Here is a 12,878-nt window from a genome sequence, read left to right as displayed (position 1 = left end):
AGGTGTTCAGGAAGAGTAAGCGTCTTCTGCTTCATCAACGACATCCATCATATAAATATTTGTCAATCCAAGCAATTAATGCCAAGTTCTCAAATAAGAACAAGGTATACAATAACGCAACCAACAGGCAAACTAATGAATAACAAATAAGTCCAGCGTCATATCACAAAAAGAAATAGAATATTTCCCAATGATATCACTATGACGACCATAAAACTTCCTCATAATTCTCATCAACCTGCATCTTTTGAAACCCCGTGTTACGAGTTTGACGACGTCTAGCATGAAAATCGTGATAATGGGAACAGGCCCTTGAATATCGAATTAACTGACATCTAAGTACTTTTTGTTCGGGGATCCAAGGTTGTTGCTATATAAATATTGAAAACTTACCCGTCAAAGATGTCAGCCAGAAACTCGATCATTTTGATGATATCGTCCTCAGTATATTTTTTCTTTGATTTGGACCTATTTTTCATTACATACGTGTAATCATTTCAGTGCAGTTCGCAAATAAATGTTTATACTGCCGTTCGTCTTTCTTGGAATAGAAAGCTCTCATATCAAGAGAACGGAGGCATTTTTTTCAATTTATAATAGGGTATTGTGGCGTACAGAGTTGGAAAAGCAAATTTTCTTACAGAAATTGTTTTTGGAGAAGAGGGTCTTGACCATCAGACAATATCTTTTTGGATTTCTTTAAAATCCATATACCATTTATTCCGCTGCCTGAATGAATGGTATCGTAAAAAGACTTACCCACATTTACCAAAATTGATGATTGGTTGCTTTGCAAAATGTTTGCTTGAATGGCTAGACGAGTCAGCGATAACCGTGGGAGGTTCTTGTAATATCATAAATAGGCAATCTGGTAATACTGAAGCATGATAAGCCGTACGTTCTTTTCTTGGAAAGACTGCATGAACAAGTAAGAAACTACAGAAATGGAAGCAATACTAATATTGTGAACTTATGCTTGTGTGAACTGAACCATGCACGCTATGTCTAAACACAAAGACTTTACGAGAGAAAGGGTCATTGGATCTTCTACGGACTTCGCAGATACTAGCAACTTTAAAATGAAAAAAAACCTAACTTTATGGAATGAGTGATATAATATAATATATTGTAGGATGAATGTCACATATAATATATTGTAGGATAAATGCTAGATATAATATATTGTAGGATAAATATTACATATAACATATTGTAGGATAAATGCTAGATATAATATATTGTAGGATAAATATTACATATAACATATTGTAGGATAAATGTGATATATAATGTATTGTCGGATAAATATTACATATAACATATTGTAGGATAAATGTGATATATAATATATTGTAGGATAAATGTTACATATAATACATTGTAGGATAAATGTAACATTTCACTCCTTGGTGGTTTGAATATCGAAGTGGTAACGTACTCGCCCTTTCATCTGGGGCTCCATTCGGATGGGACAAATGTACGTAGTCACCTGCCCGACCATGTGGGTTTTCTCCCTCTTTAAGCCTCCTTGCAAGCTTCCATCGAGTCGACACAAGTGATAAGTGTAATTATTGTGTCGCAGTTGTGAAATAAATAAAGTTTGTTTTGACAGATCAAGAGAAAATCTCACTTTTTATCTGTTTACATTTGTGCACTTTTACTTTTTAACGACACGTATGTTTTTATTGGTTCATACTAAAACAGCTACCATTCCTTTTGTTCTCACGATTCGTTAATCTTCTGAAAGAAAAGCTTAAAAATTAAGATTCCTATCACTAATATCAATTAACACAAACGTTTATATATTCCATTTGTTATGATTCATTACAATCCTTCTGTGTGTACATTTCCATTTAATTATGTTTGTCTTTGAATAATTACACCTTCGTATTGTACGTAATGGTAAATGTAAAAACGTAGATAAATAATTACCATAATGAAAAAATGTCACGCCTGTCAAGTGACGTCATAAATTGCAATTGTGTGATATGCAAATAGATTCTCGTGACTTGACCTGTGTGACATTGGGACAGTAAAACCAGCTTCTGTTTACATATTGATTTTTAAGGCGTGATTCCTAATTAATATCTTTTTAATGATTGATGTAAACATATTCGTAACTGAAATTGCATTCTAATAAAAACCAAACGACGAAAAGGAGCTACTTTCTTAAGCGGAGGTATACGTTATCAAGACCTTCGTAATTAGTCAGATTTTGTGTTCAGAGGTTGTCACATTTTGTCACTGTAAAAGTATTTGGACAAGATGGAGACCTGCTACCTTTTCGTTTTCCTTTTATTGTTTGCCATTGTTAAACCAGGTAAGTGTTTTCTTACATCAAAGTAAAATTTTCTTTTTTATTAAAAATGGATAAAGTAAATTCACTTTTGAATCTAATTTTATAATCAATTTAATCTTTGATGTTTTAATGTAAATAATATAATAATTCAAACTTATGTAATATGATATTATTATCAGTGCAACAACTGTGTGCTATTATAGTAAAAAGGTGGAATACAAAATAACAAAACAAAGAAATCCTTACTTGTAAGTTATGAGAGGGTATAAGGATGTGTCATGTGCTCTTTTCTCTTTTTTTTTTTTTTTTTGATCCTTGATAGTCTTCTTGTTAAAGTTAATAATCTAGTGCATCCATCAAGATTCAGTGTGTGGAGATGACCTTATACAGCAGTGTCCTAACGCTGTTAGTCACGATCTCGCTACTGGACTTCTCTTAACATATTACTTGTCTTATAAAATGGCACAAATTAAACATAGTTCCTAAATTACAACCCGTTATTTAAAACCCCTGTCATCTACTTATTAATGTGTCTAATGTAACACCACCTCATCATGATTACTAATTACGTTTATGAAAAGGTCTGAATTGCTGTGGCGAGTACTGTATGAATTATGAAAATGCTGTGAAGTTTGCATTTAATTAAAAAGAGGAGAAAGCGGAGTGTTTTGGTGTATTATAATGAAACGCTTGATATTGTAAGCATATTGATGTATATTTTTTCTTTTATTGATTCATTTCAATTACATCTAAAGTTAGGCTTGATTTTAGTTAATTCATTTTTTTTCAATGCATCTTGAAGATTTATTATAAGTATGTAAACTTATGCATAGTGAATTTTTTCGGTTATCAGACTTGTCTATTCAGTTACAAGTGTGCCACATTGCTTGTTACCAGTCAGTTTCAAGTGTACCACATTGCTTGTTACTAGTCAGTTACAAGTGTGCCACATTGCTTGTTACTAGTGTTCAGTTACAAGTGTACCACATTGCTTGTTACTAGTCAGTTTCAAGTGTACCACATTGCTTGTTACTAGTCAGTTTCAAGTGTACCACATTGCTTGTTACTAGTCAGTTACAAGTGTACCACATTGCTTGTTACTAGTGTTCAGTTACAAGTGTACCACATTGCTTGTTACTAGTCTGTTTCAAGTGTACCACATTGCTTGTTACTAGTCAGTTTCAAGTGTACCACATTGCTTGTTACTAGTCAGTTACGAGTGTACCGCATTGCTTGTTACTAGTCAGTTACAAGTGTACCACATTGCTTGTTACTAGTCAGTTACAAGTGTACCGCATTGCTTGTTACTAGTCAGTTACAAGTGCACCACATTGCTTGTTACTAGTGTTCAGTTACAAGTGTACCACGTTACTTGTTACTAGTGTCTTTACAGTATCTTTTTCATCATTGTAAATGAGTGGAGAGTGTTTTTTTCTTCCTGTGTATTGTACAATCCTATGTTGTGATATTCCTTGCTTTTTGTTTTCTTTTTGATAACAATGCTTCATTAGAAATATTTCTTCAAAAAGATGAAATATATAAAGGTCATATGATGGCTTGTTTCTCTTGGAATGAATTATCATATTCACCATCAGTAACATTATTAAAATTACATTTTCAATGGTCAGGAGTACGCGTAGTATTATGACAAGTTGGATATCATCAAAGATAGACAAGGTTGTCAAGATTAATTATGTTATGGTGATATCATCTACACAAACGTTGTTTTCGTCTTCACAATAAGATAATTTTGTAACTTATTCATACATTTTCAATATGATTGGCCCATTGACTGTGCTTCTGATATATATATTGGTGAGAAAAAAAACAACATAAAGAAACAAAAGCATCCTTTTCATTGTCAGTAGCTTTTAAGTCATAAAGAACTTAAGAAATTGGACAATCCCACTAGAATTGTTGTTACAATCCTCATAAAACGTGAATCTAAATCAGGAGTGTTTGATAACTCACACCATCTTTTGTATAGAAAGTGTGACATCCTCTTCCACATCAAAGTAATCATTAGTGAGCCAATCCTGAAGAACATCCAAGTCATTATCAGTAAGCACATTCCTGTTGAGAACAGAATTTAAAAGTAACATGTCAACAATTATAATTCAAACTCAAATGCAACAAAAGTAGGGCAAAATATGAAAAAAATAGATTACAAAGAGACTCCTGGAAAAGTACACGCAGAATGAGACCATGTGTTTTGATGGAGTGAGCATCTTCTGCTTCGTTGATGACACCTTCCATGTAAACCGTGGTCATTCCAAGTAAGTAATGTCATGTTCTCAAAGAAGAACAAGGAATACAACAACGTAGCCAACAGGCAAACTAACGAGCATAGCAAACACGCCCAACATCATATCGCAAAAAAGAAATAGAACATTTCTCAATGACATCACTATGACGACCATAACATTTCCCAATAATTTTCATCAAAAGATGCACAAATAAACTACGCTCTTCAATAGTGTTTGTGATTAGATAAGCCAACGTATTTAACTAAATTAGTTTGATTAATTAGTTTTAATTAAACCTCCTTTAAAGTTCCTTTAAAGTTTAAGTTACTTTTAGCTGTTGTCTTCGTGTGTTGACGTCATGACATATTTATCATAAGAAATTCTATTTTTGTTTTCTGTTGAAATAAAGTATGCAAATGTATCATTCCTGTCTACACTAGAGTTCGTGCTATGTAGACATAGGGCGTCTTAACAGATTGAATGTTAGAAGAAATATCATTCTTAATATTTATCAAACGTATATATCGCATATATCTATGCTGTTTTAACTTTGATTAATGTTAAATTGTCAAACATACTTTTGATTTATTGCTTTCACGCTTTAAAGTTTAGTTCGATGAATAGAAAATACTGTTACATATGTATTAACATTGGATAAGATATTCATTTCCTTGGCGTCAACACAACTCTGTGTAAATTTTATGACAATTATATAAATCTTACAAAACATTGACATTTATTTTGATTAATTTAACTTTAATAGCCGACCTCCCTGGTATCATTACTCTTAAAAACTTTAAAACCTTAATTTTTTTTTCTCCACAAAAAAGATTTATTTTCCCGCCGATCTGATAAATTATTTGCTAAGTGTAAATAACATACATATACAATTAGGTCTGGTCGAAAGGCAAACTCTGTGTTTTAGTGCTTTCAACATACTGTGTATGGTTCTTCATTTATGGCCAATGTGTTATTATCCCGCCGTCCTCATTAAGAAAAAGGGTATGTACAGTAAAGATAGCTAACTCCGCGTCTATCTATTATAGCATCTATATCTTTGTTGTATAAAACAATGTTATGAAAATATTCCTGTAAATACAATCTACACAAAAACCAGTAACTGACACTTAATGAGGAATAAAGAACAAACCATACATTAGCATAACAGGTGTGTAGGATCAGAAGAAACAACAAAATTGTCACCTGAACTTAAATCATATTGGTGACTGTTTTTGTATATTATATCGCAAGGGTAAACTCCCTAAGGAACAAAGCAGTGGTATCATTTAATTAATGATTAAACAAAGTGAACTTTTAGTGAAAGGCTCCTTTTATTGCTTTGACAGTAAGGTGTTAACGAATATTTTTGCCTTCGATGAACAGAATAAAACTTTCAAATCTGATTACATTAATACAGCTATATAAATATGAAGATTGACCAATTTACATGCCAAAAGATGTGAATCTGACCAATCAGTAATATTGATAAAACTTCGGCTATGTAGTCTATCAATATGAATGACATGTAAAACAACTCTTTTCACCCCTGACGTTGTCTGTGTTCAATATGTTGTACTCGATGAACTTGTCAGTTTGCTGACAATATACCGGCTTTCACTAGGACGGCGTGAAATTAATTAAATTTAGGATTGATGTATGTGGCGGGCGCTGATTGAGGTTTATATCAACCTATATTCCGTCACTTTCCATTAATTTTATATCGTGACTATGTATGCGTTCTCGTTCGATTTCTCATAGTAATTGTTATGTAAAAGTGATTTCACTGTTCAACAGATCAGTTCGTATCTTTCATTGAGCAGGAATAACTCCCACTTGAAATTCTCTTTATGGTGACCGTGTCTGTAATGTGAACTATTAATGGTGAGTATTAATATCACCCAGTTAATTAATTCTTCAGTGTATGAAAACTATTTATATTATGCACGTATGATACATTCATGTATATGAAAAAATGAATAGTATCAGAAGTGTTGCATAACGTAAATTGATTTCGGTTTTTTTTTGTTCTCTGTTACACGGTAAAGAAGATCGTGATGTGGTCCATCCTACATCTGTATGTATTAATTCACAAACAACAAGGTGCTCTTTGTGAGCGTAGCTATCTACCTTTTGTCAACCGTTACTGTCACGCTCTGCAACTTTTCTCGTTAATATGAGAGAGAAGTAAGCTATTTAGTTGTTTGACACGGTGACCTTACCTTGTCAAATACCGTTTAAATGAATTTTTAATGAATAATTCATTTTTATTAGCATGGTAACAATAAAAGTTGATTTAATATCGTATCACTTATAAAACACGCTTAGGTAACTTAGAGCATCGAACAATACACTTCGACGAGTGTTTAAGCGAGTTTGTGAACAATTTCATAACAATTAACAGATACACGTTAACGTGGTGGTCGTAACAGTCTTTTGCTTGATATATACTTATTTCTAATGTTCCATCAAAGCTAGGTCTCCTCCCCACCTACATTTGGACAGTTTTTTCGAACACCTTTGATTTTCATCACTTGCCTGCTATATAAAACGATTGGGCTCTTAGCTCTATTATGCAGTTTAATTTATTCATTGGTTCTGTTCTATCTTATTCTAAATTTGTACTAAAATGTGTCTTTTGTTCATATTTTACCCTAGTTTTATTGAATTCGGGTTTAGATTATAATTGTGTTCTTATGTTCACATAAAAGGCTTGTTTTTTTCTTCTACAATGTCACTTTGACTAACGTTCGTTTCATCCACCTCATGCGTGTCTCTATGCAATCACGCAATTTGCCATAACATCACTGTTGTCATCTTCCTTCTCTGGTTTTGTCGCTGATAATAAGAACGTTTATCATATATCAAATATACTTAAATTTTGATTTCATTTCCCACAGGTCTACAACAGTCGGGTAATGTCTCTCCAACACCTATATCAGATATTTTCGGAACGAGCACTAGCAACACAGAACCAGGGAATTCGGGAAGACTTGTGAATGGTCCTGTTGTTGAAGGGTCCGCTGCTCCCGACATGGGTCTTGGCGGTGCAATGTTTCGACTAGGATCATCAGAGAGGAATCTTAATCCAGATCTTCACTCGAGTCTCGGTAGCGTTGGTGACTTCAGGTTGAATAGCATGCCCGTCACAGGAAACATCGCTGGAGGACTATCTAATCAACAGCCACAGCACATGAATAGGCCGATGAGTGGAAACCATGTCATTCAACAGAATCTTAAAGATAGGGTTATATTACATAACTTTGTGGAGGGAGGTATTCAGGAAATGTTAATGGGTTCCCCCAATCAGCCTTCACAAGCCGTTAATCAGGCACATCAGATCAAAGAACTCATCAATTCACCAAAGAAAATAAAGGACGCTTTTCCAGATCAGAAGCTTGTAGATGGAAATGCCGTGGCAGTAGGATCGACCGGTACTGCAGTGGGCGCTACTTTTCAGGATCCCACGCAACAGGCAAATGACTTACCTTCGTCCTTCACACCAAAGCAACAAAAACCAATGCATGATGCTAACATGATTGATTTTTCAAACCATGCTTGTAAAGGTCAACACAGAGAACATCTCCTGAACAGCAAGATGTACTGGGTGGTAGAGAAAGGAAAGATTATCGCAAAAATGGCTTGCCCCCTTGGCACCCTATTCAGCAATGTGACATGCGCTTGTACCTTCGTGCCCTCGAAACCGAAAGGTAATTTGTTAAGATAAACAGGTAGCCTTTCTAAAATTTTCTTACCTTTATCTTAATTTGCTTTAAACAGAAGACTGCATAACCCATTCATATTAATTAACGTCAATGTAAAAAACTGACGAAGCATGCCACGGTCACAAGTTGTGAAAATTCGATAGCACATAGTTATCGTGTTTCTCCAGATGGCGCAACATTAGCTTGAATTTCCTAAGGACCTTAAAGACATTGTCGAAATGATTAATTACTATTTAACGTCTACTGACATAAAGTTATAATAGCATGTTGCTGATTCGAGCTTTAGAACAATGTTAATATTGCTTTGCTCAAACAGCTTTTTCTTGTTCATTACTTTGTTTCCACTTTTTATATGATGTAGAAACAACGGCGATTACAGTTTTTTTCGGTATCATCTTCAAAGGCTTAAGTTTTCTCATTTCCTTTCTATCTGAAACGTAACCGTTTAAAATCCTCCTCTGCAACTCTCGTGATGTACGGTTTGATTTCAATCTTGTGTATTTCTAAATAATTTTCGATATTTCAACATTATACATGGCAAACAGCACGTCGTTTTATCTGACTTTTTATAACATATTTGTTTCCATTTCTTTCACAGATGCTGGTTGTAAACCTGATCTAATTAATACTTTTGACTATGGTATGGATGATTCGTCCGGCAACTTTTTGGCACACTTTGCAAGTAAAGACCTAAAACCGACACTGAGTAGTGGGGTGTTATGTTTCAATGGATCACAGAAAATGGGATATCCTCGGTATAATGGATATGACTTCAGATATAGTCTTTATATTGTGTTGAGGTTTGTGACTTATGTAAAAGAAAGGGACCAGTTATTCCCATTGTTAACCAATTGTGAGACAAACATGTTGACAGGAGAGTTCAGAGACCCATCCATCGGTATTGTGCTGAACAGGACGAATCACTTAGTTATCTTCATTGAAACAGACACTAAGATGAGTCTAACAGCCTTCGAGATAAATGTAAGTATAACATAGAGAAAATGTACACGTGTACCATAACAGATATCAGACCAACCAATAAATGTTTAGTGAAGTATAAAGAACAAAAAACATTAAAAACAAAACAAAAAAAAAAAAAACAAAAAAACACAAAAAAACACCATATCAACAGATTCTTAATTCAAATTCACATGTCGATGAAACGAAACTAGGGCAAAGTATACAGTTTAACAAGGTGGCATATTAAAAAGTGCAAGGAGAAAAGAACACTCACCATGTTACTCAATTAAAGTAAGTAATGTCAGGTTCTCAAAGAGACCATGGTGAACAACAATGAAACCTTCAGGAAATCTAATAGTGATTATCGTTATAAATGAGCATCTGAAATCGCTCCGACACTTTATTCACATGATGTAATTTGTTTTCTGAAAGATAAAATTTATATTTCAACATGAGGGAAGGAAACTTTCACCATCTCTAATGTCGTTGGTGCTCCTTGTCTGGTACCAAAATGCACTCTGGGAGAGATTGGCCATTTTCTCCGCAAAACCAGTAATATAATTAATCTAAATTGAGAGAAAATTTCAAATCTAACAATTCGGTAAAAATGTCGTTAATATTTCACTGCGAAATATTTTACATAGTTTGTGTTACATACTTTAATCACGACACCTTGTATAGCTATATAATTCTAAATGCCCGTTACCGAGACACATTGTGTTTGATAAAATCAATAACAATATTACCTAGTGACTCTAAATTACCGTCCCGTAGGTATATTTACACGCTCTCTGAGATACTGCTGTCATTTGTGGCCCTGTAGAGATGTCGATCGTACTTGTGTCCCTGTAGAGATGTTGATCTGATTTGTGTCCCTTTAGAGATGTTGGTCTGATTTGTGTCCCTGTAGAGATGTCGATCTAACTTGTGTTCCTGTAGAGATGTTGATCTGATTTGTGTCCCTGTAGAGATGTTGGTCTGATTTGTGTCCCTGTAGAGATGTCGATCTAACTTGTGTCCCTGTAGAGATGTTGATTTGACTTGTGGCCCTGTAGAGATGTCGATCTAACTTGTGTCCCTGTAGAGATGTTGGTCTGATTCGTGTTCCTGTAGAGATGTTGATCTGACTTGTGTCCCTGTAGAGATGTCGATCTAACTTGTGTCCCTGTAGAGATGTTGATCTGATTTGTGTCCCTGTAGAGATGTTGGTCTGATTTGTGTCCCTGTAGAGATGTTGATCTGACTTGTTTCCTGTAGAGATGTTGATCTGATTTGTGTCCCTGTAGAGAAGTTGATCTAATATTGTTTTCTACCCCACCGTTGCTATAGTCTTGACCTGATCATCTAGTTATTTCCTCTCTTATATACATCCCACTGACTAAAGGCTTTTTCCTTTAAACATTGCGACCGTATTTTCTTCTTAAATTACTTTTTTTCACGTATCTTGTTTCCAAAAGAAAAAAAAAGAAAAAAAAAAAGAAAAAAAAAAAGAAACACAATCATTTAAATACAAGCATTATCCAAATTCTAATTCACGACAAAATATGATCAAAAGAATAATATCCTTGGGTATTCCTTGAAAGCAGAAAGAAAATAAAACCAGGTGTTCCGGGAGAGTAAGCGTCTTCTGTTTCACTGTCGACACCCGCCTTGTTAACCTTGATCAATCCAAGTAAGTAATGTCATGATCTTAAATGAGAACAAGGTGTACAACAATGCAATCAACAAGCAAACTAACGAGCATCAATATTTCTCAGATCGCTATGACTACCGTACAACTTCCCCATGATAGTCATCAACAAGCATCTTTTGAAGTCTCGTCAGTTCTGTTATGAGCTTATCCGGCAGTTGAAGAAATCTTGCACGAAAATCGTTTTAGGAAAAGATTAAGATAAGTGGGTAATGTGGAAGAGTCTTTAATGTCCCAAAATTTAAATATTGTTTGATATTTACTATGGACGAAAGTAATGAATCCTTTGTTATTGAAAGACAAGACGTCGACTATATATCTGAAAGTGAAATTTAAGGACTTTACAAGGGCTTTGTGACCTATTTTTGATAAGTTCTTTGATAAATTCAGTCTTGCACGAAACAAAACTGTAAGCCAACAGGGGAACAATGGTTTTTTTATGATTTCGTCCCATGTTTATTTCTTCTTTGCTTTAGACATATTAATTTGAGTACGAAAAATGACTCAGTATAGTTCACATCTATATATTTGTAACGCTGTTCGCTTTTCTTTGGAAAGAAAGCTCTCATAGCAAGAGCACAAAGATAAGTAAGGTATTATTTCAGTTTAGAATGAGGTAAGGTGGTGTTCAGATTGGAAAAATCAAATGTTCTTATAGAAAAAAATGTTGTTTTTTTAAGAGGGTGTTCAAGATTAGTCAAAAGCTCATATGAGTTCTTTACAATCCACATATTATCAAGTATCTTCTCCATTACTTGCGTAAACAATACCACAGTAAGACTATCCCCCAGATTTACATAATATTAAGAATGGAAACTTTGACAAAGGTTCGGTTGAACATCTAGACGAGCTAGCATTAAAACTTTATATTGATACTTTTGAGAATTAGTAATCCAATATAAATATAAATGTTATATTTTTTCTATAAACATTTTTTTTCCAGATTTCTCATACGTGTTGACATATTGACGCGAATTTATCTATGTATGTCGATTCTGCATGATATAAGCCGACAATAAGTTACTGCAGTCAAGTCGTTAACAAATATTGCATTTTGATTGTAATAATTTTGGAGATATTATCGTATTTGTTTTTGTTTGTTTGTGTTTTTTGTCCAGATATCTAGATTCCTTTGATTCCTTTCCGTGCTAAGATTTGATTTGTCCTTCCGATATGGTAGAGACAACTATCGGTCTTGGTTGTTGTTGGTCTGTGTCCTTAACAGTAATGTATCACAGGTATTTTTTTAATTAACAATTGTGTGTGCTGTGCTTGTTGGTGATGTTGTGTATTGAGGCGTATCAAATGGCAACGTAATCATCATTCTCGAAGAACGATACGGATTTCTATTTAGGTCAGCTGACAAAAGTCTCCTGGTGATCTACGGAGTTCTCTTGTTCGGCGTCGTGCGTCGTCCGTGTCAAGTCGTTTCGACTTCGGAAAGTGTCCTTGTTTAATTTTAATGCATGCCACCTTTTCATTCATTCAAATGGTGTTCACGTAGAGAAAATACATGTGTGCTTGACATTCTTTAGCAGTTAGTAGGCATATGATAATTCTGATATTTATTGAACTATCGGGCTGGTAAACCTCCTCATACTGAATCTTACACTTTTACCGGTCAGTTTTGATTTGTCCCAGTCACCTCCCAACACTTATTTATTAAGATGAAACAGCTGATTTAGTAAGACGAAACAGCTGATTTATTAAGACGAAACAGCTGTTTTAGTAAGACGAAACAGCTGATTTATTAAGACGAAACAGCTTATTTATTAAGACGAAACAGCAGATTTAATAAGACGAAACAGCTGTTTAATGCAATTTAATTCATCATTTTAGTCTGCTCCATCGAATTCTACATTTGCACTGAAAAGTGTCATTCACTGGTGTGTTTCTGTACAACCTTTACGAATGCACAAGTTTGCCGTTACGTGCCATATTTTAATTGATTCCGATAGTAA

The 12,878-nt window shown here is 34.3% G+C and overlaps 1 protein-coding gene across 1 annotated transcript in view; it reads left to right on the top strand.

Moving 5' to 3' along the window:
- Positions 1–9,263, top strand: part of LOC132552902 (uncharacterized) — a 31,550-nt gene extending 22,287 nt beyond the window's left edge. The window contains exons 3-4 of the mRNA XM_060217099.1: positions 7,443–8,252; positions 8,866–9,263. Coding sequence (XP_060073082.1) covers positions 7,443–8,252; positions 8,866–9,263 — 1,208 coding nt within the window. The remainder of the gene's footprint in view (positions 1–7,442; positions 8,253–8,865) is intronic.
- Positions 9,264–12,878: the final 3,615 nt, after the last annotated feature.

This window comes from Ylistrum balloti, unplaced genomic scaffold, assembly GCF_031769215.1.
Source record: "Ylistrum balloti isolate Yb309-2 unplaced genomic scaffold, AGI_CSIRO_Ybal_v1 Utg370286, whole genome shotgun sequence".
In the NCBI taxonomy this organism is placed as follows: domain Eukaryota; kingdom Metazoa; phylum Mollusca; class Bivalvia; order Pectinida; family Pectinidae; genus Ylistrum; species Ylistrum balloti.
Note: the sequence above shows the minus strand (reverse complement) of the source record. Positions and strands in the feature narration are given on the sequence as shown.